This window comes from Aplysia californica, unplaced genomic scaffold (genome assembly GCF_000002075.1).
Source record: "Aplysia californica isolate F4 #8 unplaced genomic scaffold, AplCal3.0 scaffold00723, whole genome shotgun sequence".
Lineage (NCBI taxonomy): Eukaryota > Metazoa > Mollusca > Gastropoda > Aplysiida > Aplysiidae > Aplysia > Aplysia californica.
The window spans coordinates 226,560-253,256 of NW_004797993.1; the positions used below are offsets into that span (position 1 = coordinate 226,560).

The window sequence follows — 26,697 nt, forward strand, 5'->3', positions numbered from 1 at the left end:
GGGGGAGTGAGCCTTCTGTTGCAAGTTCAAGTTGACATCCATTGTTACAGATTGAGTAAACAGTGACCGCTCATCTCACTTATGATTATTTGTGTATGAGTTGTGGGTGGGGGTTATAAGTTATGATGGATCTCAAGTTTCCCTCACCAGCAGCTGGAAATTTATTGTTACCGAGTGATCGACTTGGGTAAACAGTGGGAGGGACCTACCCAACACGATCGGTTCATTTATTGGAGGGACTAACAATAACAACAGGTGGATTGATTGTGACAGCTCGTCTACAGCATCAGGAGCCAATACATAATTTATGACAAAGCATTGGATGATTAGAGATTTGTGAGGCCATCTTAGAATGTTTTTTGGGTTGTTGGTTTATAAGATTTGGTGGCCGTGACCACGTTGGACAGACGAATGTTTTACACAATGAAATGATATAGAAAAAAACGCTAGGGGAGATGGAAAGTGGACGTTTGTACAGGTGGCCAGATTATACAGGTGACCGTCTTGGCAGGTTCGACTATAATTAGTCTGAGATGAATGTGAACTTCCAGAGAATGGAGTAGGACGGATAAGCCAGTGGTAACAACAGTTGAGACTTTTTTGTTGCCTATGCTCAAATACATATTTTTGTGGTCTATTCCTGGTAGATTGTCATTCTTATTCACAGTGCAAGGTAGCCTTGAGACCAACAACCACAACGAACTGGTCTCATGACTGCTTTTTATACATAAATAAGGATTTACTGTAGTCTCCGCCTAAACGCATGCCATACAAAAGCACGCTCCACTCAAACGCAAGCTTTCGTCATCTGACGGGTTTTTTATTATATAATTTAGACGTACAAACGCATGGCCACTCCCTCTAAACGTGCGCTCCGATTTGCGAAACACGCTGACGGGTAAAGCTTGACTAAGGGAAATTTTCACTACGACAAGCCTAGAAAAACAGATATTTGGCGAGACTGCCCCTTACGCCGAACAAAGTGAGCGATGGACAGCGTTTTCACACCGTACTTTCCACAGACACTTAGGTCTAGGACTCTAGTACTGGTCGATGAAATGTTGGGGGGTTGGGGGACTGAAACGTTATTTGATTGGTCACTGCAAATGCATCTCTTTTGAGAGAAGGTTTCTGACTGTTGTTTGAGTGACTGCGTGTTGGCTAATGTTTAGTTAGACCTAAGCCTATGATGTGCAACACGCGTGAATGCTCGTTCATGAATTTATGGTCGGGGGTGGTCGCTTGGAAAGCCACGGGGCTTGGCTGTCGTCTCTATGACTATCACCAACAATTTTTTTTCAGGCCATTGGTTCCCGACATTTTATGGTTCATTCATTGCATCAAGTCTGTCTTTCTGCCCCCCTCCCGCACACACACCCATTCAACGCCTTTGTTTTCTTAACCGCAGTCGGGGAATCTTTTACAAAACAGTCACGTGTCGTCTCATTATCAGCCAAAGTGACCCCTACCCCAAAGGGAGGTAACTAGTATATCAAGGCAATGACATGACTGCATCCCTTCCTCCCCTTTGCTAAGGTTCATGTAACAACACGCTCCGTATAAACACACGCTAAGGAGCCCTCCCGAGCAGCGTGCGTTTAGGTGGAGACTACTGTACAGTGTTAGATATCATCATTTGTCTAGCGATCCAAAGTTAACTTGAAAGTAATTTATCCACAGATAGACGACAAGCTATCATCGCTTCTTAGGTGATGCTATCTATATGAATGGAGATAGTGATGTGGTGTTATTTATTATGATTGAACTCCAATATAAAAGCCTCACCAGGAGTTCAGACCATCAATGATTTATTTATGGTGCCTCTATAAATAAATCATTGATGGTCTGAACTCCTGGTGAGGCTTTTATATTGGAGGGACTCGCGCTCAAGTCTATGTGACGGGTTTGATGTGGCCGGAGGACTAACAGGCATCGGATAAAATAAATCTGTTCATCTACAGGTCCTTAACACATATAGCCTAACTTCTGATCCAGCAGAAATGTTCGATTTGAATTTATGTAAAGTGCAGCTGGAGCTGTTCGTGTAATTGGTTGCTACTTGTTTTTTCCCCTGGGCCCAGCCATTATGCAAGACATCTAGAATCTAGATGAGGCAAAACTGGCCTCAGGTTGCCTCCAGGCTCCAGTCTCTAGTCCATGCTATTTAACAGACAGCATTAATACCCTGTCCTACCACCAACCCTGCCGTACCCACAACCTCATGCTCATCCCAAGGTAGGTGGTATAATGGGGTCTGACTGTATGTTCCAAATATTTATTTTCCCCCTGTTGACATTGACTGAGTACATTCTGTTGTGTTTTGTAGGCAATGCCAAGATAGCTATTGTTGAGGGAGAGCTGGCTATGGAGAGCTTAGCCAGCTACAAGTCTGATGCCCAGCTGAAGTCCATCCATGTGCCTCTCAGCTCTAAGGAGGAGGAGCTGAAACTGCGCCTGCTGAATTACTTCGTCAGATGCTACTCCAGGTTTGCTCAGATGTCTCCTGAGCTCAAAGACAATCAAGAGACTCCCTGTTTTTATCTTTGGGATGCTGTTCAGAGGCCAGATGATCAAGAGGTATAAGACACCATGTGTGTGTGTGTGCATGCATGCGTGCGTGCGTGCGTGCTTGTGTGCGTACATGTGAGCGTGTGTATGTGTGTGCTTTATTTTTCTCTTTTCTTTTGTGCTTCATTTTTGTATGTTCATTTATGTGTGTCTACTGGCCTGTGTGTCTGTTCCTCTGTGTGTGTGTGTGTGTGTGTGTGTGTGTGTGTGTGTGTGTGTGTGTGTGTGTGTGTGTGTGAGGAGAGAGGGAGGGAGTGATTGAGTAATTATGTCTTAATGTGTGATCTGTGAATTTTGTTTTTGTGTAGTTGAGCTCTTATACAGCTTACACTATGGTTCTATTGAAGGCATGGGTACCGCTGAATGAAGTGTAAAAAAAAGTATCCTTCAATAAAAGGGTGTGTATGTGTAACGTTATTGTATGCTATTTTCATTTATTTGTTTCTCTGCTTTTTACCTAGTTTGTTTAGAATGATTATGGTTTATATTGTGGGATTTTTTTTTCTTGCAGGTGATGGACGGCATAGCAAATAGGTTGCTCTCGGACCCTGAGCCTTTGAGTGCAATTCTTCAAGTTATTTATAATGCCAAAAGGTCGGACAGCGTTCTAGATATAACATTTCATTATGTTCGAGAGCACTTGTGCAAGCTTGCATTGGCTTTATTGAATATTGGAGTAGATGACGAGTGTATAGATGACTTGTTGTCACAGTTCAAGTCGGAAGATAATGCAGTAAGTGATATTTCATGAGTGTGTTGTTTATACATGCTTCTTAAATTTGAATTTGACATACTGAAAAATATTTCAATTGATTTTGAAATGCAGAGATGATAGATTATACGGGTACCAGTGTTCGAATTTTAAAGTGCAACTTTAAAAAAAGTTAGTAGATGATGAGGATGACAGTATCAGTCAGAAGGAAACTTTTTGAAATCTGTCTAGATCTAGAGAGATTGTCAATATGAGGATTCTACAGTAGCGGGATCAGGCTGCGGTGCAAGAAATTGTTTTAAAAAAGTGGAAGTGGTACTCTGGCATTGTGATTTTCAACAAATGAATGTGTACATGGAGGAAAATTAGAACCCAGGATCAGTGATTGAATGTTCAAAATCGATGTTCCCATATTTGCAAACTGTCAATGGTGTGATGACTTATTGAATAGCGGCAATGGATAAATGTAATTTTCAACACCCGAAAAGCACTAAATGTCAATTTCTTCAGGGGCTTTTGCCCCATGCCCTGAACCCCTCTCTGGGCTTTGCTGGGGGCCTATGCTGGAGAAAAAAACAATAATCTTTTTAAAGGTGCACTTGAAGATCTGGAAACCAGGCTCTATGATTAGATCGCTGCGCAGCATAGTGCCGTTAAGTTGAATGCCTTGCATGTAGGCATGATACAGTGCTTCCACTCTTTCGTATTTTTACGGAAATCCATACTTTCTGCCAGTTCCGTACTTGTTCCTCCATCATTATCAACTCCGTCCATAAAAAAACTGCGACAGCAAAAGATCCGTACTCGCCTTGGTATCGTCTTGTATAAGTTACGGATATTTACGGTAATTCTCTCGGCAATAAGTTAATGTTATAGAAACCTGCCAGATTGTGCATTTCATGTAATCGGCCATTATTCTGCTATGCGCCGTGCATTCATTGTGGGTTGATCGTCAAAATCTGGCAAACTTTTTGTGCCAATTTCTTCCTTTCTATCATTCACTCATTCATTCTGTCTATCTTTGGATTGTTGCCGCGGCTGGAAAACCTGCGTGTTGATCAAGTAAATTGACTTGTGATCTTAGACAGAAAATTACAGTCAGAAAAAATCTTCTTTTTTGCAAATTTGTCTAGATATAGAGAAATTATCAATGCGAAGATTCTACGGCACATGAACGCGACAAGGGCCGCGATGAAAGAAATTTATGCTAAAGCTACTAAAGTCAAGAATAATTCGAAGTGGTGTTTCGAGGTTGTGACATGTGACATTCAGACGTGAAAATTGAGGAAAATTAGGGTATACGCTGGGTAACTGTATTGTGAAGGTACATAAAAATATCTATTCATTATTCCCAGGTTTGCCTTCTATCAATGGTGCGATGACAAATTAATTGAATTATAGCAGCATTGGAAGGGGGATCTGCTTTAAACATTGACAGCAATGGAAAGATTTGTAGGTGAAGAAATCGAACCAGCAAAATGTTGGTGGAAAAATAAATGATATGGGCTGCAGGCAATCTCTTCAAACAGGCTCCCTAATGCCATTTTCAACCCTCTAAAAGTACTAAATTAAAATTTCTTCGGGTGCTTCGCTCAGCTTCAACTGGTGGAAGCACTGATGACAGCTTGTCTACTTACTTTACTTTACTTACTTTTTCCTTCCTCTGGTATCCATAAGATGTCAAGGGGAGGTACAGGTTTCGGTCCTTTGCTAAGTGCGTGGCGTCTGTAATTGATATGTTGTTCCAGGACCTTTTTAACCCCATCCAGCCAGTCTTTCTTGATCTTCCTCTTTCTTTGATGCCGGATTCACAGGTGTGGTAAGCTCTAGCCGCTAGTTGTTTCTGGGGCGTTCTGGTTAGATGTCCGAACCATTTGACTCTTTTATGCTCAATGAAATTTATTACTGGTGATACAGTGGTCTCCGCCTAAGATCCCACCACATACGATCCCGGTTCGCTTAACATCCTGCTGTTTTAAGAAAACAGAATTTTCACTATACCAAAGTCACCCCTAAGATCCCGCTCTGATTCACTCTGAAGGTCTACATTCGGCTAAGATCCCGCATTTCAGATCATAATTTGGGGAACAAAAACCCGGGCGGGACAGCCGATCAAGCAAGAATGAAAAGTTGAGATCAATAAACTGTCCTTTCCATCAAAGATCAGCCACTATCGTGAATATGATCACATATGCGTTGTAAAACTCGGTGAAGCGATACAATGTTTGCCCCAGATGGGATCACACCGAGGTGTGAACTGACGAAACGTTTGTTTTCCCCACACATCACACTCACACCTGACCTCTCCCCCTAAACTTCACTCGCTGGGTGGGTAGGGCCTACACGTACCCTCCAGGTGGGATCACATCAAACCGTGAACTCTTCCTTGACCATTGCAGCAGTTGTTTCTACTCCCGAATTTGCGAGACAGACTGAATTTTAATTGGTGTGTTCACAATGTAATGGGTGTAACGACAAAGGCAGTTTGGGGGGGGGGGGGGGGGGGAGACACGGTCAGAGATGGAAAGCTATAAATTTTCGAGAGGTAAAAGGGAGGGGCAACTGGATAAGCATAGATTTTGAGACTCATAATAAGATAAGTGAAAATGGCACGCCTCATGCCACTATGCACTGTGATAGGTCATCAAGGTTAACCACTCTTTGCTCGCCATATGCCATAAACCCACCAAGCGGTCACGTCAGTTCATTTTAGAGTGGAGGGAGACCATTTTACCGATTGTGAGCCTTAACATGGGTCACCATAGATTCTTCCCTGGGTTCGTCTGTTAAGATCCCGGTTCGCCTAAGATCCCGCATTTCCTTGCTCCCGAGCACCGGGATCTTAGGCGTAGACTACTGTATTCCGGTTTGTAGGCGTATGGTCTCGTTCCTTATGCGGTCTCTTATAGTGACATTGATGGTTCTACGGAGACAACTCATTTGGTATGCATTGGTTTTTCTTTCCTGTGCTTTGTTTAGGGTCCATGTTTGGCACTGGTATATATTAAGGTCGGTATGAAGATGCTTTTGATGAGCTGGGATTTCACTTCGGTTGGGATGTTCTTCACGGCGCACCGGCAGAGGAATTTTAGTAGCCGCGGGGGGTTCACCGCAGGGCGCCTTATCACGTCGGGGTCATGGGGGTCAGCTCCCTGTCGCCGCTCTGTCTGGGCCGACTTAATTTTTGGTACTTTTCAACGTACAATTTTAGGTGTATCCTTGTATTTATGGTAAGTTTCATATAGTGCACCCAAAGCACGCATTTCTACTCTTGAGACTCAAAAAAGAACGGACGTTGTAACTTGTCTGGTTATTTCGTTAGACGCGCTGGAGTCGGCAATGCTAAATTGTAATTTTTTTTTGACTAGCGTGAATGAAAAAAAATCAATATAAAAAAAAAGGCCTCGTCAAAATCTGTCGAACTTTTGGAACATGAACGACGTAACATTGGTGCAGATACTCAGAAAAGATGGTATCTGCACATATAATAGAAGGCTGTAATTTTGCAATTTTATCCATCGGGCACACATTTCGCTATGAAGTAATTCCTCCAAATACAACTTTATGTGTCTAATATAATCGCGAATATTCGCATATTTTCTCGAAAGTTTATAAAAGTTACGATGAAGTTTGTCTATGAAAAGTACAAATCGATTTTAGTGCTAGAATACATATACAACGTAGATCTAATACACGAACAGTATCTGTTACACTCCAGAAATTCCTTACTTTTCTTAAAACGCTAAGTCTAGGTTTTGTAAGTTGACTGAATAATAGGAATGACTTCTCGTAATTGGGTTATAAGAATAATTTCTAGCTTTCCAGGGAGACTGAATCAGCACCAGACTTTTCCAGTTTTTTTTCCGTTTCTATGACCATTTGCAATAACTGACAATGTGACTGATTTCTTTACATTCATAATTGTGTCCGCGCTAATTTCCTACACAAAAACAAAGAATGAATGTTTTAGCTGTCATTATTTTTATTCCATACAAGAAGTTTATCTCTACCCATGTATTTACACGGTTTTGTGGTTTTTTAAATTGCTTATATTATATCTTTTTAGTTGTATGCAGGCTACCACAGACACAGCATGATACATGAACAAACGCAGAGTAACTTTCTCTTGTTTAATAGTAAAATAAGAGCTAACGCTGATCGTCTTTAGTTAAAAAATGCAGATGTGCATCTTTCTTCTCTTATAACTTGACTATTACTACTCGCGCAGATTTAAGATTTCTCATGGTAAAATACATGATATTCGTAGTCAGTTTAACACAGATTTTGGAGAGATCTGTCGAGCCTTTTTAAAATTAACAATCACTTATTCATAAGTGTGTAACTAAAATAGGACAAATTGGGTACTCTACAAACACTTGTCTATAACAAAAACTAAAGCACAGAAATTAACCATTCTAATGCAGAATAAATCTCAAGACATTGAGCTTTTAGTACAGCTGCGTAATGGTTTGCTATGTGGGATGGGGAAGAAGTTATATCGTTTTAAACATTGTCAAAAATGCAAACTTCCTGACCAACACCGGCAAAGTCGCTTCAGGGCTCATTAACCCCGTGAACCCGAGCCGGGGAGCTCCGGCGGGCTGCTGAGTCACGCGAACTAAAAGTAACAGAATCGGGCAAAAAGTGACGCCGTGTCTTGTGACTGAGCAGGGGTGCAAGCGGGTAGGTCATACATTTGCCTTCATAGTTCTTGTTTCTTACTCTTTGACCATACGCCCATCTTGTGTGAAGATGCTTCCCAAATATTAAAATTCCTGTACTTGTCGGAGTTGTGTTCCGTCAATAAGGATGTTGAGTTTCCCTGGGTTTCTGCTGCCCTTCATAACTTCAGTTTTTGAAATTATGGAGATATTCGTGTTTAGGTGTTTACATTCCTCAATTAGTTTTGTGGTGTGTTTTTTTGTAATTTCTCTTCATCTGTATTTAATATACTCTGGTCATCAGCAAATAAAAGCTCGTTCAGTTCAGGGATGTTGTCATTTGCTGCTTTTGTGATCTTATCTATGTAAGTGATGAAGAGAAGTGGAGAGAGAACACACCCTTGTCTCACCCCCAGACTTGATGGGGAACCAATCCGATAGTCCCTCTGTTGTTCTTACAGCGCACAGGCTGTTTTCATAAAGTGCCATGATGTTCCCCAGCAATTGTCCTGTTGCATCATATTCCGCTAAGACTTCCAAAAGTTAACTTCTAAGAGTATTTACCCAGTTGAACGCTTTTTCCTGGTTCTCGAAGACAATGTTGAGGTCTTTGTCATGTGCAATGGCAGTCTCACAACTGTGTTAACTCATTTGGGACGTAGGTTTTAGACCAGCTTCGCACCCAGAGACGCGCGATTTTGGGTCAACTTTGAAAGTCTGCCATTTTTTTCCCTTTTGATGTTTTTAAAGCCTGTTTTCACTATCTAAACGTTCAACATTTGTACTTTGCTGTAGATCTAATTCAATTTACCTGAATAGATTCCTTAACTTGTCTTGACCCCTTCAAAAATGGTGTTTGGGACCCCCCCAAAAAGTGTTTTCCTCTTCGTTGACAGTGAAGAAATGCAAAAACAAACAGGATAAAGTTACAAGACAACTACAATGCTGCTAAAAACGCATCACAACACAATCTACAATCCGAATATTGTGAAGAAATAGTTCCAGTCGTTGTGAATAGTCCTTCTTTGTATAGTACTCCTCGAAGATTAGTGTTCTTTATCTCCTCAACTGCCTCCATTAATTGCCACAGAAAATTAAGAAAAACAACGCTATAAGGGCAAGAGTAAATACATACAAAATAGAATATGGCTTAACAATGTCTAACAAAAGTTTGTTCTGTGGAATACCTTCATTTGTGCAGCCACAACGGTCGAGAAATGCTATCGGACGTATATGTCCGATGCGTCAGCGGAGCTCAAGGTTATCGGACGTATACGTCCGATGCGTCCTGAATGAGTTAATGCAAAAATGGCGTCAGTACAGCCCCTGCCTTTTCTGAAGCCAAACTGGGCTTCACTGAGTTGAGTCTCTACAATTGTCACTGTATTTTAAACGTGGATGATTAAAACAGGTTTTGTGATTTAGCTTTTTTAAAAAAAAAACAATAGCCTTCATAGTCTGTGATGTAATGGTTGCCAGATTTTCAGTGTCACTACCTGCCCTGCTCTCATATTCCGTCCAATACCAGCACTCGGTACTTTCTCTCTTACCCTGCCACTTTGCGCTCTGCTGTGAGCCCAACTAGAAAGTTTTTTTTCTTTAATATGTTTTGTCATGCATGCGTTTCAAAATCCGTAACATCCTGAAACCCAAACATGGTTTTGACAGCTGATGTTCCGGCCTTTCCATTGGATGAGATCAGGACTCCTTTTTTTTTTTTTTTTTAAATTGTTAAAAGAAAACAAGTTAATATTGTCTGTCATACCTAAGTCACACAGTGGCCTATTGGATATGTCATTGTCAGAAAATATGTTTTATTATAGTCTTTATTGGTATGGGCTTTAGGTTTTTAAGTTAGTTTGGCATTCAACCCAGGCAGAAATCCACATTCAGTACTGATTGATAGGTACCTTGGACAACACTCCATGAATGTGAAAAAAAAGTAGCTGACTTGTATATTACCTCCTCTGTTTTTCTTTGTATGTCACTCTTCACTAATACCTCTAATCTTTGGCCCTTCTATGACCTATTTGTGTTACAAGTGCTGTAAAACTCTTACTACAACTAAATTAAACTATGCTTAAACTATGGAGGATTGTGTTTATTCTTCCATCAGACTGTTGAAGTGGTGAAGGGCTTTGGCCTGCCATGTGATGACATGTACCAGAGAGTGCTTCACTTCTCGCAGGATGGCAAGGACGATCTCTCCATGTATTCCAAATTAATGCAGGTGATTCATTACCTATTTTTTGTCCTACCTGTTGTATAAGGGTAAAAGTTATTGAATCTGAGAAAGCTGGTTTTACCAGACACTTGGAAAACCCTGCTACTTTTTCATCTTTACAGTCATTTTGAGCTATTTCAATATATTTCCTTTCTTTTTTTCCTGGAATAAATATAATTTCTCCTTGTGCTGTAAAGCTGGGTATGCCCATTTTCATGTGCTTTTCATATCGTTTGCCAAACTAGATTTAAACTGAATACCATAAGAATGTATTCGACTGAGATTTACTGTAACTGAAAATTAATGTAAATTCTTCATTGGCAAGTCGTAAACTGCCTTAAATTTAAGAGTCACTGTGATTTTGAAGGCTTAATCATGGGTTAAGAGACAGGTGTTCCAAGTGTGAAAGATGTAACATTTCGCTTGTGAGCAGCCACAAAAACAACTTGCCTGTGTAAGCTTCATTTTGTACTTGTGGGCAGGCGCAAACTTGTGGGTACCCCCCCTCCCCCCGGGCAGTGCTACTGACTGAAGTGTTTTTAGGCCAGTTCCAAAGGGGGGGATATTAACTTGTTCTTCTGCACAGTAGAATTGTAAATGGGCTGATTTATTAGTGTTGCTCATACTGTGCCGGAACAACATCGGGGGAACTGCTGCTTTCTCTTTCCTCATCCTTGCTATCATCATGTCCTCTACTTCTTTTGTATGTTTGTCACTCTTGTGAACTGCTATTTCCGGGATGCCGTGATAGTCGAAGCAGACTTTGTGCTGTTTAGGCTATAGAGGTAAGCAGAGTAAGCCTGATTTCCCCCATTTAGACTTCTCGTTTGACATCCACCCTTTGGCACTCCTATGACCTTATGCAGTTGTGAGCGCCGGAAAACCTTACTAAAACAAACTAACAAAAGTTGTGGGTTTTTCATGATTATGAAGTGTGATACTCTGCTGTTTTTGAACTCCATTTCATCAGTGTCAATTGAGTGACGACATTTATCTGTCCCCGTCGTTTTATGCAAGAAAAATTCTTAAATTATGCAAACTGAGCCCAAAATTGTGAAATTATGTGATTCAGTTAATTTTAACAAAGAATGATACAGGAAAATAATCAGAAATTATTCAAAAAATGATCAAATTTTGCAAAATTATGCAGTGTGCATAAAACCATGGGGACAGATTTGTTGAAATGGTGTCTCCCTTCCACTGTAGTACTTTGTGATAGCAACAAAACAGTTGGAAAAAACCTCCTCTTTAGTAAATGTTGCGATTCATTTGTTTAGAGAAATCAGAATGTTATTTTCTTTGTGTAAATCATAGTTCAGATATGTATCACCTTTTCTTTGTGTGAACCAAGAAAAAGACAAAAGAAAACTTTGTATTTTTTAAAACTTCAATGTTTTTCTTTTAGTAGATTGGGGGTGGGGGGTGGGGGGGGGGGGGTAATATGCTCTGGAGTGGTTTCCCTCTTCTTTCTTATCTAACATCTGTCATCCTAATCTCTCTTTCTTTCCTTTGTATTTTCCTCTCTAGTAACAACTCTAATCTTCAGCACTTATAAATGACCTATTTGTGCTACTAGTGCCGTGCAACTCTTAAGAGGCTCTCATGGTCTTGAGGTATGGTGTTTGCCTCTCTTCCAATAGGTCTCAGGTTCAACACCTGCCAGCGACGGGAAAATTTTCTTCTCTGAAATGTTCTCCTTTCACCTCCTTTCCTGCTCTCTAATCATCCTTTCCACTTTCCTTTCCCCTGCACTTTCTGCCCCCCCCCCCCCTTTCCCCTCCCTGCTCTGGGCTCCTGACTGTCTACTGCTACTCCTGGCTTCTTCTTACTGCTGTCTTTCAGTCACACCCCTGATCATAGGGTAGGTAAGATCTAACAACCAGCTTTCTCTGATACGGGTGAAAAATCTTGTCAACGTTTAATGGTGGTCCTAGAATTGATAAGAGTGAGCTTCAGCCATCACCCAGGCGAAATTCAAAATTAATTCCTACCAAACTGAAATTGCTTAGTGCATCCCACACGCTCAAATTTATGCAGTTGTGAGCACAGTAAAACACTTATAAAAGAACAAAAGGAAAAAAAAAAAAGAAAGAGAAAATATTAGGCCAGGGCAAGATCGACGACAAAAAGACTCGAGGCCTCGATCCCAAAACTGAAAAAAGATCGAGGAATCGAGTCCGATTTTCGATTTTGGAAGCTGCTTCAAGTGGCCATGACTTGAACACTGAGAGAGAGAGAGAGAGAGATGAGGGAGGGAGAGAGAGAGAGAGAGAGAGAGAGAGAGAGAGAAGGATACAACCCATGGCCAGACTCTGACAGTTCACGATTAGTTCACGATTAGTTCACTCTTGTACATTGTCGCCCTATTCGGGGGTGGGTGTGTGTGTATGTGTGTGTGTGTGTGTGTGTGTGTGCGCGTGTGTGTGTGTGTGTGTGTGTGTGTGTGTGTGTGTGTGTGTGTGTGTGTGTGTGTGTGTGTGTGTGTTGCCTCCCTTCTATCACTCTTGCCAATGCGTGGGGCACAGGCTCCTTCTCTCTTGCACTATCGAGGCCTAGTGCACGCCGAATTCAAATAGTGAAAAAAACAACATAAGTAAACAAAACTCACAAAAATTAATTTAACTTGGTAATCGGGCGTTATAATGGGTTCCATGCGTAATTTTTGCTAATTTTGGGTCGCTGATCACGAAAATCTTATTATTTCTTAAATTTGGCCAATATTTAAGAAATTTTTGGAATGCATTTTTAACTCCGCCTAGGCCAATATCAAAGAAGCCGCCTTATGCGCCGGATCAGTCCCGTCCTGGTGCGGTGTCTGTTTTGAAGCAAAAAACTCGACTGTGGGGTGGGACAGCCCTAGGCCTAGGCCTATCCCATGACAGGACTGTAATAGTGCGGTAGAGATTTAGATTCTTGCCTCGATTCTCGGAGTCTAGGCTAGGAACCAGGTTTAAAAAAAAGGAGACGGGAGGCGTCGACCCTGGGCGGACTCGAAGCTTAGAGTCTGGGAACAAGATCGATTCTTTGAGTCCTCATTTGGACTCGAAAGAATCGGTCCCAGAGTCGATCTTGCCGTGGCCTAGAAAATAGCTCTTTACTACCACTTAGACTATTGTTTTTTCTCCTTCTGTAAATCAGGTGCTGCAGGAGAAGGAGTACATTGACTGGTCGAATCCTGAATGCAAAGCTCTAGTCCTGGTGCGAGAGCGCAAGCAGGCGAAACAACTGTGTCAGCAGCTGCGCAAGCATGAGTTTGTGAGGGACAAGCACAGAGTCTCGCAGCTGGTTGGCCATGGGAAAACGGGGAAAGACAAGGGTATGAAGGTCAAAGAGCAGAAGCAAGTCATGGACAATCACGAAATGTGAGCATATGATAATTGGATGAGCTGTTACTCTTGTGTGTGTTTTGTGTTGTGTTGTGTTGTGTGTTTGGTGTGTGTGTGTGCATGTGTATGTGTACGCGCGCAGTCGAACCTGCTTAAATGACCACCTGTCCAAGACAACCACCTGTACTAACTACCACATCCCACTTATCCTCTGGGTTTCTTTTTTTAATTATAATGACACTGCCCAAGAGGACCACCTGTCTAAGATGATCACTTTTTCTTCTTGACAATGGGCGGCTGACTTGGACAGGTTTATTAACTGTATATATGAAGAAAAACATATAATATACACTTATATGTGTGTGTGTGTGTGTTTGTTTGTGTGCGTGAGTGCGTGCATGAGTGTGTTTAGCAAGTCAAAGAATTAGTTTGGCGCTCATGTGCCTAATGCAGTTGGGAGCGCCATAAAACCTCTACTTAAACAAGAAAGAGAATTTGTGAGGGAATATAAGAGGAGTGTTGGTTATTTTTGAGGTGTGCTGACAAAATGAGTTACTTCTTGGACTTCAGCCCTTTAGACATAGATACATAAAATTTATGGGTTGGGTTTGTACAAGTTATTATATAAAATTATAAAAGACATTCAACTTGAAGAAAAAGGCTTCAGTTAAAAATCAACAAATTTGATGTATTAATTTCCGATCGACATCTCTATTTGTGAATTGCGAGAAATAACTCATTATGTCAGCACACCTCACATTCTTGTAGATTCTGCTCTTTTGGGGTTTCTTTTCTTGCTTCTTCCAAGCTAAGTCTCTTGGATTTGTTTTTCAGAACTCGGTGTGTTCTTGTTCAAACTCTGTTCCAGATTTGCTGGTTAAAAAACCCTGGGTTTTCTTCTCTTTCTCCTCTTTCATTTTCATTTCTTTATTTCTCAGGTGCTTTTTTTTTCTTTGTCATTTCCTTCTTTTAGAATATAATGATATGAATATGGTTTTTCCAGAATGGAAAACTGGTCTGGAAAAAATGTGAGCGTGCCTGGTGAAAGGGACCACATGACTTATTTTGAAGAATCCCGTTTTTTTGCATTTTCATGTACAGAGATCATTTCTCAACAATATGCTTTTTGAATTTTAAAGATATCTTCAGTAGTTTTTGAGATATGGGTGATTTGTAGAGTAGGGTACAGAAACAAAATTTTGAGAAAAACGGCTTTAAAGTTTCCCTTTTGTTTCTGCTTCAAATAGATAGATCTACGCTTCGAGACGACCTGACAACACTTTTGTTACTCACAAACCAACTTTTAAAAGCATTTAAGATGAAAGAACAGCTTAATAGTGTTTATATGTGTCCCTGCCGGTCAATATCAGTCATATGAAGGAAATTTCAAAACTGAGTTAACATTATTTTTAAAAACTATCACCTTTTCCCTACAATTTAAAACAAGAATGAAGTAAATGTGAACATATTTGACGAAAATACAGAACTTTCAATTGTGCGAGGTGAGGAAACATGAAACGGAGAAAATGGCCTCCAAAGTTGAGCAACATGTTTCCATAGCAATGGGGGTCTTAGAATTAAGATAGAGACTTGAAATTTAGCAGTTATCTTAGCTATGCCACAACAAGGTAACATACAGAAGTAGAAAACTATTCATTTACAGAGAAAAAATTTATAGACAAAACAAAATTTCACGAGAATGGACTTCGCCTCAAATGCAACAAAATATTGGCATTACACTAGTTACCAGACACAACTTTTTCAAAGGAGCTGTATGTCAAATTCATCTGTTTCATATGAAAGGCCTATGTCCCCTGAGAATTTTGGTTCCATACTTTTACTGCTCAGTCAATTTTTAAGAGAATGGCAGATGTTTCAGTTTAACATAATAATCAAATATTGCTGAAATCGTTGACTGGCTGCAACCCCATGATTGACAGATAATAAAAAAGTACCAAGTGCACCAAATATCTCTACATTAACAGAGTACAATCATTATAACAAAGAAATGAAGCCTAATTTTTTTCACACTGTGAGATCATTACAAATCAGTATTTTGTTGCCTCAAACACAATGATCGGTCGTTATTTCAATTAAAACACCGAGAGTTGTCTCGGCCGGCGTCGCACCAGCCTTTGCAGCGAGCGAGTCGACTCAATACTGTAGTGTACTGAGTGCTCGCGGTAGTTTCGCGGAATGATTCATGCAAAATAATTCCAAGTCGATGACTTTATTCTAATAGAAAAAGAACTGTTTTTTCTATTGATACCTTTTTTAGCCGGTATTTTACACTTTACGTGTTAAAAATGATCTTTGAAAATCTTAGACACTTTTTTAAAGGTTTCTATCCAAACGCTCAAGGCCAAAAATAATAACCACGGTAAACCACGCTTTAAGATGTATGGTTCTCCCCCCAATGAAAAGACGGTATTTAATCATCAATCTTTGTGCAAAGCATCGAATGCATGGGTGTCAATTTTGAACCGGCCCACCTCGCATTCCGACCACGAGGGGCTTCCCTTTCCACGGCGATTCTCCAGCTCATACTCGGATTACTTACACTATTGTAAAGAAGGAAATCGGAACTTTTTCAAAGTGTTCAGCATTTGGTGTTTATAGCAAAAAAGCAAAGAAACAGATCTGAATTACCCCCCATTTTACCGAAACCACACGGAAGGCCTTGAGTCGGCTTACGTGCCGTGTTTGCGCTACCTAATTATACGTTTGCAATAGCACGATAAACACACGAGAGCATACACACTCACACACGCACACACACACACAAAAACCCCCACACACATATACAAACCCACCAACACACATATACACACATGCACATAGACCGCCTTGCTGGCCTCTTGGTAAGTAGTCCACTTTGAGAGATCAAGACGAAGGTTAATTAATCTTTTAAAAGCACTAAAACACAATAAAAACAAATTTTTAAAGTCAACCAAAGTGTAAAACAGATATATCAACAGATGATAACAGCTGGCAGGGCACGCCCACACAGTCAGCTGTTTACGTAAACAAGCTTGAAGTGAGCTAGAAGTTACAGTTTTTACTTCATTTTTCCAATCAGAGTTCTCTACATTTCAGACCAATTATGCTCGAAAAGGGGTCAAAATCTTAAAAAAGTTACGAATGAAGAAGGTTGAAGTAAAGGTACTCCAATGTGGAGTATCTTTGGTTGAGGCAAAGGTGGCCATGAGGTAATGGTTCTAAAAATAATCTCACAGCTACACACTAGCAAGGTCCAAATTCCTTTATCTTGTCACCCAAGCTCACAACAAACGATGCATGCCTCCAAAATAAATCAAAATAAAATATATTTATAGTTGATTAAAGTTGTTTATTTTTATCTTATATGAAGCAGAAGACATCAAACTTTCAATATATCCAAAAAACAGAAATTTCATGGAAAGTCACTTTTTTGCCTTTCGAGCCTCTTAGCTAATACAAATGTGCGTCTTACGACTGATATTGACCGGGGGTGACAGATATTACGTCTTCAAAACAAATTCACCACCACTTTGAGCAAGAGTTTTCAAGAAATAGGTCTAGGTTTGCTCAGGGCAGAAAAATGCGATACAAGTTTGCTCTCCAAAAAGGCGAAAGGGTATGAATGCGCAAATCTTCACTTTGTTTACATGTTCTAGATATTCATGTGCACTACCTGCAACTAGAGAGAGGAGAGAATGACCTAAATTTTGGTATGCAATGTGATTGGGTCAACTTTATGAATGGACAAGAGAAACCATCTGCAGTATGTACTCGGGAAAACCAATTTTTATAGGCATTTTTGGGGATTATGCAATATACCTCGTGATAAAAATCTTTATAAATGTATTTTAAAGTACAAGAAACTCAAGTCCCTGTAAATATCGATATATTAATGGTTAAAGAATCCATTTTTGTTAATGGAACTTAATTTTTTTTAAAAATTCTATTTTTGACCTTTGAAGCCTGATATCTCGGTTCGAGCAAATGCGTCTTGTAGTCCCTTTCACCAGGCACGCACACGAATATAAAAAAACTGAATGAAGACCCTTTGCTGTTAACTTCTCGTAGGTGCTTCTGACATTGGCTTCAGAAAGTATGCAGTGTTATTATTCTTTGCTAGTCATGCCCTTTTCAAGTAAAAATAACATATTTGATATTTACAGTTGTAAAAATATTGTTTTAAATGGTATGACATACAACTGCACTTTCATATTTATTCCTTTCTTCTCTCTCCAGAATTGATATCATCGTCGCCACTTCCATAGCGGAAGAAGGGGTTGATTTTCAGGCTTTGCAACTGGTGGTGTGTATGAATCCACCTACAAGTGTCACAGCTCTTGTGCAAATGCGTGGTCGTGCCCGACGAAAGGGCAGCTTTTTTGTCATTCTGTGCAGCAGCGAACAGGAAGTTGAAAAGTTGAACACCCTGGTGAGCCAGGAGGAGAGAATGCAAGAGGCCTCCAAGAGATGTGCTGCAGAAAATGAGCTCTGTGAAAGAGAGGAGAGCTGAGGAACCTTGGGGAGTTTGGAGATTACCCCAGAGCTTTTATGTCTCTTGTCTTTGCCACCTTCTGGACTGGAGAAGTGGATATTTGGGGTGAATCTAGGTGCCTGGTGAATGCCTCTCTCAATGCTGTGATAAATACCTACTTGTGAGTTCTAGATTGTCCATCACTGGATCTTTGTGGAGATGGACTTCAACTCTTTCATTACTACTCTCACCTATTTGTTGTTTGGGCTTGCATTATTGAGAAGTAATTATGACTGAAGGCAGTGGCCAACCACCCCTGGTAGTGTGTGAGTTTAACTGCAAGCTTGACTTCAATACATTTCGAAAGAGAGCCAGGCTTTTTATTGAATATTATTGCATTTTTTAAATATTAATTTAGACCAATACAGTCAAACCTGCCCTGACGGCCACCTCTATAAGACGGCCACCTGTACAAACGGCCACTTTCCATTTCCCCCCTTGCGTTTTTTCTATATAATTTAACTGTAAAACGGGCACCTGTACAACGCGGCCGCGGCCACAATATTTTAACACTCAACCCTTATAACACTAAGCAATAACACCTGCCTTAGACGGCCACCTTAGTGACTCCATTACGTTTTGTCATAAATTGTGCATTGGCCCCTGGCGTGGTGGGAGAGCCGTCATAATTCAATACCCTGTCGTTGTTGTTAGGTAGTCCCTCCAACCGATCATGTTGTGTAGGCCCCTCCCACTATTGACCAATAGGTACCAATTTTCAGCTGCTGGTGAGGTAAGCGTGTGATCCCTCGTAACCCATAAGCCCCGCCCAGAACTCATACACAAATCGTAAGTGAGATGAGTGGTCACTGTTTATCCAGTCTGTTTCAAAGTAACAAAGGATGTGTACATGAACTTGCGACAGAAGCGTTGCTCGTTCTCCGAGTGGTGGCGACCCATGTTATTGTTCTAACAAGACACTCGGTCTTCCTCATCTGATACATTTAGTTTTATTGTCACCCTTGCGCAAAATCAGCGACAAAGTAAAAATTACAAACAAAATACAAACCAACAACAACAACAAATACAAAAAGGATACCTTCGATTGGGACCTCAGATGGGAATGGTTTGTTTTCTTCATCTTGATTAGTCCTGCCTAAGACGGCCACCTGTCTTGTACTGCCACTTTTCTCCATGACAATGGGTGGCCGTCTTACACAGGTTTGACTGCACTTGTGTCTTTACTTTCACCAATGTTGCCATGGTTTATTTCTGCGGTATTATTTCCTTATGAGGATATAATTGTGCTAATTGTGTAAGCTTAATATCCTTTGTTATAAAATTGTGATATCCGTATGACTTTGTTTTTACATTACAAAATTTGGCTTTATTTGATCTTTTTTTGTTGATTGTTAGTGAATTGTTTTTTCCGAGTTGAATTCCCAGTTTTTTTTCCCTAAATGTATAATGTATTTTTCTGTTCTCCTTGGGATTTTTTTTTTTTTCGAATCCCTTCAATACTAGTTTGACGTATGGCACACATTCTGAAAATGTACGTTGATCACCATGGTACCGTTGTTCGTCTTATGTTATGAAAGTAATAAAGATTCCCATTCTTCCGAGTCCATATATTGTTAATGTCACAAGAAAAGTACCGTACTCAACTCCATTAACCTTCACGTGATAGGGTGAACAGAAAAATAGGATTTGCTCATTGTTCTTGCGACAGTGGGTGCACACTTTGTGAAAGTAGCTCTCATAGGCCAGGGACAGTGTTGTTAAATTATTATGAATAAGATTGGGACTTTTGGAAGTGGTTGATTAAATGATTGCTTGTATGATTCATGATGATTGATATAATATAAAAAAGCTAAAAGTGCGCCCTTACAAGCTTTAGTAAATTAATTTTGTTGAATTATTCACTTGATTTGTCAAAGTTCATTCCCATGTGTTTGAACCTGCATTCTTTTAGTTTTAAGGTCTGCTGGCTGATGATCCAGCACAAGGCCAGTTGTGCTCGAGTGGTATTGCTCGAGTGCTGCTCAAACATTAATATATATGTTTTAAACCGTAAGTGCTTGCTGTTTAGGGGGAGGGGGGAGAATTTGCTCTAGATTAACTTCAACAATGTCTCCTGCTCATCTTTCTTAGAATGTGTACTTTGTCTAGGGTAGCGTATGAGGAGAGAACTGTCTTTGATTATTTTTCAAATATAAGCTGTGAAGGTCAAACTTACAGTTTTCCTAGACAGTTTTTCATTCCAGGTGTTTTAGGGGTGTTTTTGGTTTGTTTTGTTTTTAAATTAGAAATTACTAACCTATATAAAAATATGTTGCCCCTGCTGCCATCCTATAGACTGACAATTTAATGTTTGGAAATGAAGATTTTTGCCTTTTCAGCAGTAAGACTCGAATTTGATGCCCACCTCAGGTTCCATAGTAACCTTGCTTTGAGACAACAAGTGCAGCTCTGTCTGTGGGAATAATTGTTAGTTGTAAGATATCCATATATCAAAATGAAGACTTCAGTTTGAACTTTCTTAATGTATACAGTCAAAGCATTCCACCAGAATTTTTTCTTAACTTCGAGACCAGTTTTGAGACGTAATGTGTCAATTAATGGTATTGAAATGTTAAAGTCCACTTTCATAATTCATGTCAACGTGCAAAAGAAGTTATGTCTAAAAGTGCAAGTTGTCTGTATTTTATGATTTATTTGTGATCGCTTTAGTGTATGCTGTCAGTAATTTTTTTTTTTAAAGCCAAGGCTTGGCTTCTTATGCAGATTTCCAATAATAAAATATCTTTCTTTTAGATTGGAATGAAGTGCATGCCTTAAATTTTCATGGTGGCAGGGGCTGCATAATGACTGGTAGAGGGACTTTATCCATTATAACTATTTGAGTGATTTAATCTATAAAAAAAAACCCAGACTCCTTTTAAGTACAGGACAACCAAACTGCCAGAACCAACACTTTTGAAGGCAGGGGTAAAATGGAACTGAAGTCACTTTGAAAAGTTAACCTAATAAGGTACTTTAATGTATTTCACTGAAATGAACCACAATGCCCTAAAATATGACAATAATGAGATTCTTATGTCTCAGGTGCCTAGAGATTTTGCTCTCAGTAGCTTGGCTGACATTTAGTGAATGGCCCTTGGGTGGGCCAAAGTGAGAGATAATTAAGGGCTTTTTTCACAGTCATGACCAGTAAACAGTATGTAATGAACGGTAATGTGCATCACCGTTGCTGACACTAAATTTTTATTGTTCTCTTGGAACTAGAGTGATCATTGTAACCATTGTCATGTGCTCTGCCTTATTAATAAACGGTTTCCCCACCACCTATCCGTGTGCTGATTGAGTTCTTCCATTAAGATGAAGACCATGGATATCGGACTTAAAAATCGTTTAAGAATTTAAACGAAAGAAAAGAAAACAGGTTGTTACATTGCTATGGCAAGTTTGGATGTCAATCGCAAGTGGGAATTTTTTGTTCATCATACGTTTAATTTGCTTGCCCAATATGATTTTGTTGCTTTTTTGTCATTAAGAGGATGGGCTTCAAGCACAATTTTTTTTTCTTTTCAGGTTGCTTTATTTGAGTGAGAAAAATACAATTTTTACCGTTTTTACCCTTTGCCTTTCTGTGAGAGAGAGAGAGAGAGAGAGAGAGAGAGAGAGAGAGAGAAAGAGAGGGAGAGAGAGAGAGAGAGAGAGATCTTGTTATCTTTGGAGATCTATGGATGGCTGGTAGCTGCTGTTGTGCAGTCTGCTGTATCTTCTTCTGTTTCTTTGTCACTATTGTTGTTGTAGGCCTATGCATGGGGAAAAGATGTCTGTATGGTGCCAACTTGAGATGGGCCTTATCAGAAATGACTTTATATTGCTTTACATTACGCTACTTTAGAATTACAAAGCTCTATCTGCTCAGTACCGAGTTTTAAGAAATTTGTGGTAAACAATGTGGAGTTTCACATCATGTCAAGCTTTTTTGAATGCAATTCTTTGAATATCTTGATAACGACTTGAAGTAATCTTACGATTTTGATAGAGCAGATAGAACATTAGTTTTAGGCACGCATATGACCTTTTTAAACTTTTTATGTTGCAAGTGTCTTAAAACTCACACTAAAACTAAAAACAGACTGTGTCACAGGATCAAATTTTCTCCAATCAGACTAAAAACTTCTTTATTTATTTTACTAAAATTCTGTGTGTGTGTGTGTGTGTGTGTGTGTGTGAGTGTGTGTTTTGTTGTTGTTGTACCTTATCTGCTGCTGTAACTGAACCGAACGATACATAAATATTGTATGTTTCAACTTGCAGGGATTAAAGACTTGTGGGCTTCACTTTGAGCAGAGAAAAGTTTGCGCATTTCAAAGACTTTCTTTTCCTGGAATACTGTCATTCTTTCTTGCTTCAGAAAATGTATTTTTTTGGTGTTTATGTACTGTCTACCTGAATTGATTGGACAGTGCTCATATTTGTTTCCTAGTGTCATAGAGTGCTATTTTATGCTATTTATTTTTATTAATAATTTTTTGTCCAGTTATTTGTTTCTTTTGTGTTGTGATCCCTGTAGATCAGAAAGAGAGACTGGTGCACTGTCGGCGCCGGCTGTTGTATAGTACAACGGTTTGCCCTTCTCTCTTCTGATTGTTATTGTAAATGTTCCTCCATTGGAACAATTTAGATATTGAGTAGGCAGGTTCTTTGACCCTGCCTGTTAGGACCAACCCAAGTTGAGAGAGATGTAACATCTCAGCAGCAGGAGATATTTGATAAAAAATACCCCAAGCAGGAAATTGAACTATTGTCTCCTGCATGCGATGGGAAAGGGCCTAACTGCTACACCACAGATGTTCTAGACCGCTCTTCTGACACTGAGAGCTAAGCAGACACCCACACTATGCAATATTTCTGTTAAACAATAAATGCTTACCGTGGCAGGATAAGCCAGCTTCAATGAACTCGGCAGCTTGCTGGGAGATTGCAGAGACAAGTCATAGTTCATCATATCAGTTGCTCCAATGCCCAAAAACTGGATGTTGGACCGTTGGTACATCACATGGTTCGTATTCACATGAAAGGCAGTTTTCCCCAGAGCAGCATTCAGAACATGAGTAATTCCCAGTTTTTTCATGGAACCAATTCTTTTGGCAGAATCACTGAAAAAAATTTGACAGGTGATAGCTCAATCTTTAAGTCACTGGGATTAAAGTCAGAAATTTGCTCCAAAAGTGCCCATTTCACTTCATGACATGGACCCAGTTAGGCTTTTTGCTTTAGCATGTAGAAGATTTGAAATAGATTCTTGTGTGGGGTGAAATTTTATTATCTCAATCTTTCTTCCGTCAATATTTTCATGTGGAGTGAATTTTCATTGAGTTTCTCAGTCTTTCTGAGGCAGATTCCCGTGTGGGATGAATTTTTATCGAGTATCTCAGTCTTTCTGCTTGGATGTTGTGTCCCTCTTAGCTCGGGTTGACCCATACAGACAGAGTTGAAGCAGCCTACCTTTGTAAATGATCTAAATTATGTTGATGAATTCTATTTAATGCTAATGACTAGAAATAGAAAGTATTGCTGTTCACTAGTTCATGTTTCTTTCCTGCTAATTAGTATTATTTTGCTTATTGTCCTATTTTGTCTGGCAACTGCTTTATAGTTTTGATTATGATCTTTTCTAAAGCTTGCATGGCAGAGGACTGGCGTCTGTGGTGTAGACATTAGGTGCTTTGCCGTGCCATGGAGACGATGTGAGTTCAACTCCTGTGCGGGGAGAATTTTCATCGAGTTTGACAGGCAGGGTCGAAACAGTTGTCTTGTAAATGACCAGAACTGTGTTGATAGGAGCATAAATATTTACAATATGTATGGAAAGTTTTTATTTTTAATAACTCCAATTGCTCTGCCTTGGATATGTTCTTTATTTTGTGTCCATAATGGCATCAACAATGGGCAAAACCAAAGGAACTGTCGGTAATTCCTTTTTCCCATCACAAATTGATTATTCTAGGGGAGAGGGGAATACTTCTCTTTTTTTGTCAATGGTAGCAAACAATTTTTCTCTACCTTACAGATCTGATGGTCCAGTAAGTCGAAGAAAAATTAGCAGAATCTGGTAGGAGTTGAAGATGATGTCTATATTTGATGAAGATCGGCCTTGTTCAGTTCAAGAACTACAGGATATTCTCACTGCACCCTCCCATGGGATGGCCATGATGCCAAGTACAGCCTTTGATGAAGTTTATGAAGGGATATTTATTGGCGAGGGGTAAGTACACATTGATCTCTTTTCATCCTTGCTCCATGGGTGGTTGATGGGTTTTCTGGTGATGTTTGATAGGAAAGAAGGAGCAAACCAACCACACCTCTAATTAATTATCATGATTGTGTCGATGGGGGGTGTAAAAACACCTTTGCCAAACATAAAAGATGGCTTTTCACAAAAAGGCCATTTGTTTAAGATGACCCTCTCTCTCTCTCTCTCTCTCTCTCTCTCTCTCTCTCTCTCTCTCTCTCTCTCTCTCTCTCTCTCTCTCTCTCTCTCCCTCTCTCTCTCTCTCCCTCCCTCCTTCCCTCCCTCCCTCCTTCCCTCCCTCCCTCCCTCCCTCCCTCCCTCCCTCTCCCTCTCTCTCTCTCTCTCCCTCTCTCTCTCTCTCTCTCTCTCTCTCTCTCTCTCTCTCTCTCTCTCTCTCTCTCTCTCTCTTTCTTCCTCCTTCTCCCCCTCCCCCCCTCCTTCTCTCACTCTCTCTCATGCACACACAAACATGCACACACAAACAGACACAAGCGCAAACACTTTTTCACTCTGCTTCTCTTCTCTCTCTCACCGTCTCCCCCTCTGCCTCATACTCACACACGCACTCACACACGCACGCACACACGCGCGCGCATGCACACACACACACACACACACACACACACACACTCACACACACACACGCACAACTTAGTAAGCTTTTGGAACAAATTTCTGGCTTTAATCCCAGTGACTTAAAGATCGTGTTGAGCTATCACCTGTGAATTTTTTTTCAGTGATTCTGCCAAAAGAATTGGTTGCATGAAAAGACTGAGAGTCACTCATGTTCTGAATGCTGCTCTGGGGAAAACTGCCTTTCATGTGAATACGAATCATGTGATGTACCAACGGTCCAACATCCAGTTTTTGGGCATTCCAGCAACCGATATGATGAACTATGACTTGTCTCAGCACTTCCAGCAAGCTGCCGAGTTCATTGAAGCTGGCTTGTCCTGCCACGGTAGGTCCTACTCATACTCTATGCTTTTTCTTGGCATACATTGCAATTAGAAATATAACTTTTTTTGGTTCTCATAACAAGTGCAAGCGACCCTTCTCTTGGATTCCTGAATAACTTTTTCAAATGTGCAACTCATATGTGGGCTTAGCGCACTTACTATTTATTATAATCTTGACAGATCCTATTCAGTTTCAAAATGTTTACAGATCTTTTGGCAGCACTGGTGTTGACAGCAATTTTGGAGGTGCTCAAATACTAATATTATAATGCTGACAAGATCTTTTGAATCAATGGCCCAGCAGCATAGCAACGTCCCACATTCAGACTGGACGGGGATTTAACCACACAGTGACTTTATGGCTGCGATTCCAGCAGCCTGACCACTAGTAATTGTAATTGTAATTCTTTTTTAGTTGGTAAGTGTTTCACGGCGCTCAAAACCGCATAAGGTCATATGAGTGCGAGGGTCACACCAAACATTTTCAGTTGGTAGGAAATTTTGAATTTCGCCCGAGTGGCTGCCGAAGCCTACTCTCATCGATTTTAGACATCCAAAGGATCTTTAACGTGCACAACTTTCAGACTGGACCTCCGAGATATTTTGCCCTTTTCCGAAAAGGCTAGATGTAGATCTTTCCTACCAAAAGATCAAGGGTGTGGCTGAAAGACAGCAATAAGAAGGAGCCAAGGAGTTGCAGTAGAAAGGATGCATAAAGAGTCAGGAGCCTGCCAGAGGAGGGGGCAAAGCCGGGTGGAGGCAGAAAGTGGAGACGAAAGCAGACGACAGAACATTGCTAGAGAGCAGGAAAGGAGGTGAAAGGAGACAATTTTAGAGACCAAAGTTTTTCAGTCGCTACCCGGATTCGAACCTGGGACCTTTGAATGAGAAGCGAACATCTTAACTTCTAGGTCACGAGAGCCCCCCCCCCCCCGGTATTTAGTCGCCTTGAAGCACGGAGAGTTTTCTCTATAACCAAACAAACATACACACCAATGAAACCAACCTTTCCCTATAGGTAGGGCAATGCCCACTTTTGGTGTAGGTCAAGGTTTCTGGAAACCCCCGAAATCTGGGTTAGCCCGCTTGTCATTAAAAGCGACCAATTGTAATTGTAGATGTTTTAAGCCCCCATTGACATAATAAAGGTAATTTACGAAGCAGGCGGGTTCTACCCTGCCTGTCTGGGGGGGAACCCAGACTTACAGGTATAAAATATATGAAGAGAAAGACCGAGGTACAAGAGGATAATTTTCCCTACACAGGAATCAAACTCATGTCTTCTGTGTGGGATAGTGAATGGAGTTAACAGCTACACCACAGACCCTAGTCTAACCACCAGCAACATTGTGGTTTGCGGCATATTTTCCCTATAATGAACATAATAATAGAAATAAAAACAAAATCAGTTTTTATGTCTCTTGGAAAAATGCTTTTAGGAGACAACCATTTTATTTTGGTCACCATTG

At 40.3% G+C, this 26,697-nt stretch overlaps 2 protein-coding genes across 6 annotated transcripts in view; both read left to right on the forward strand.

Moving 5' to 3' along the window:
* LOC101845957 overlaps positions 1–18,364 on the forward strand; it is a 54,529-nt gene extending 36,165 nt beyond the window's left edge. Inside the window, exons 7-11 of the mRNA XM_005108818.3 lie at positions 2,327–2,577; positions 3,080–3,301; positions 10,058–10,171; positions 13,304–13,527; positions 17,728–18,364. Coding sequence (XP_005108875.1) covers positions 2,327–2,577; positions 3,080–3,301; positions 10,058–10,171; positions 13,304–13,527; positions 17,728–18,001 — 1,085 coding nt within the window. The 3' untranslated portion in view covers positions 18,002–18,364. The remainder of the gene's footprint in view (positions 1–2,326; positions 2,578–3,079; positions 3,302–10,057; positions 10,172–13,303; positions 13,528–17,727) is intronic.
* LOC101845577 overlaps positions 1–26,697 on the forward strand; it is a 68,756-nt gene that overhangs the window by 37,208 nt on the left and 4,851 nt on the right. For 4 of the 5 annotated variants that reach the window (XM_013088318.2, XM_005108817.3, XM_035972518.1 and 1 more), the window contains exons 2-3: positions 24,048–24,242; positions 25,007–25,230. In XM_013088318.2, the coding sequence (XP_012943772.1) occupies positions 24,103–24,242; positions 25,007–25,230 (364 nt within the window). In that variant the 5' untranslated portion in view covers positions 24,048–24,102. Of the gene's footprint in view, positions 1–21,956; positions 24,243–25,006; positions 25,231–26,697 lie in introns of those variants that run through there. The other variant, XM_005108816.3, reaches the window with a different exon arrangement.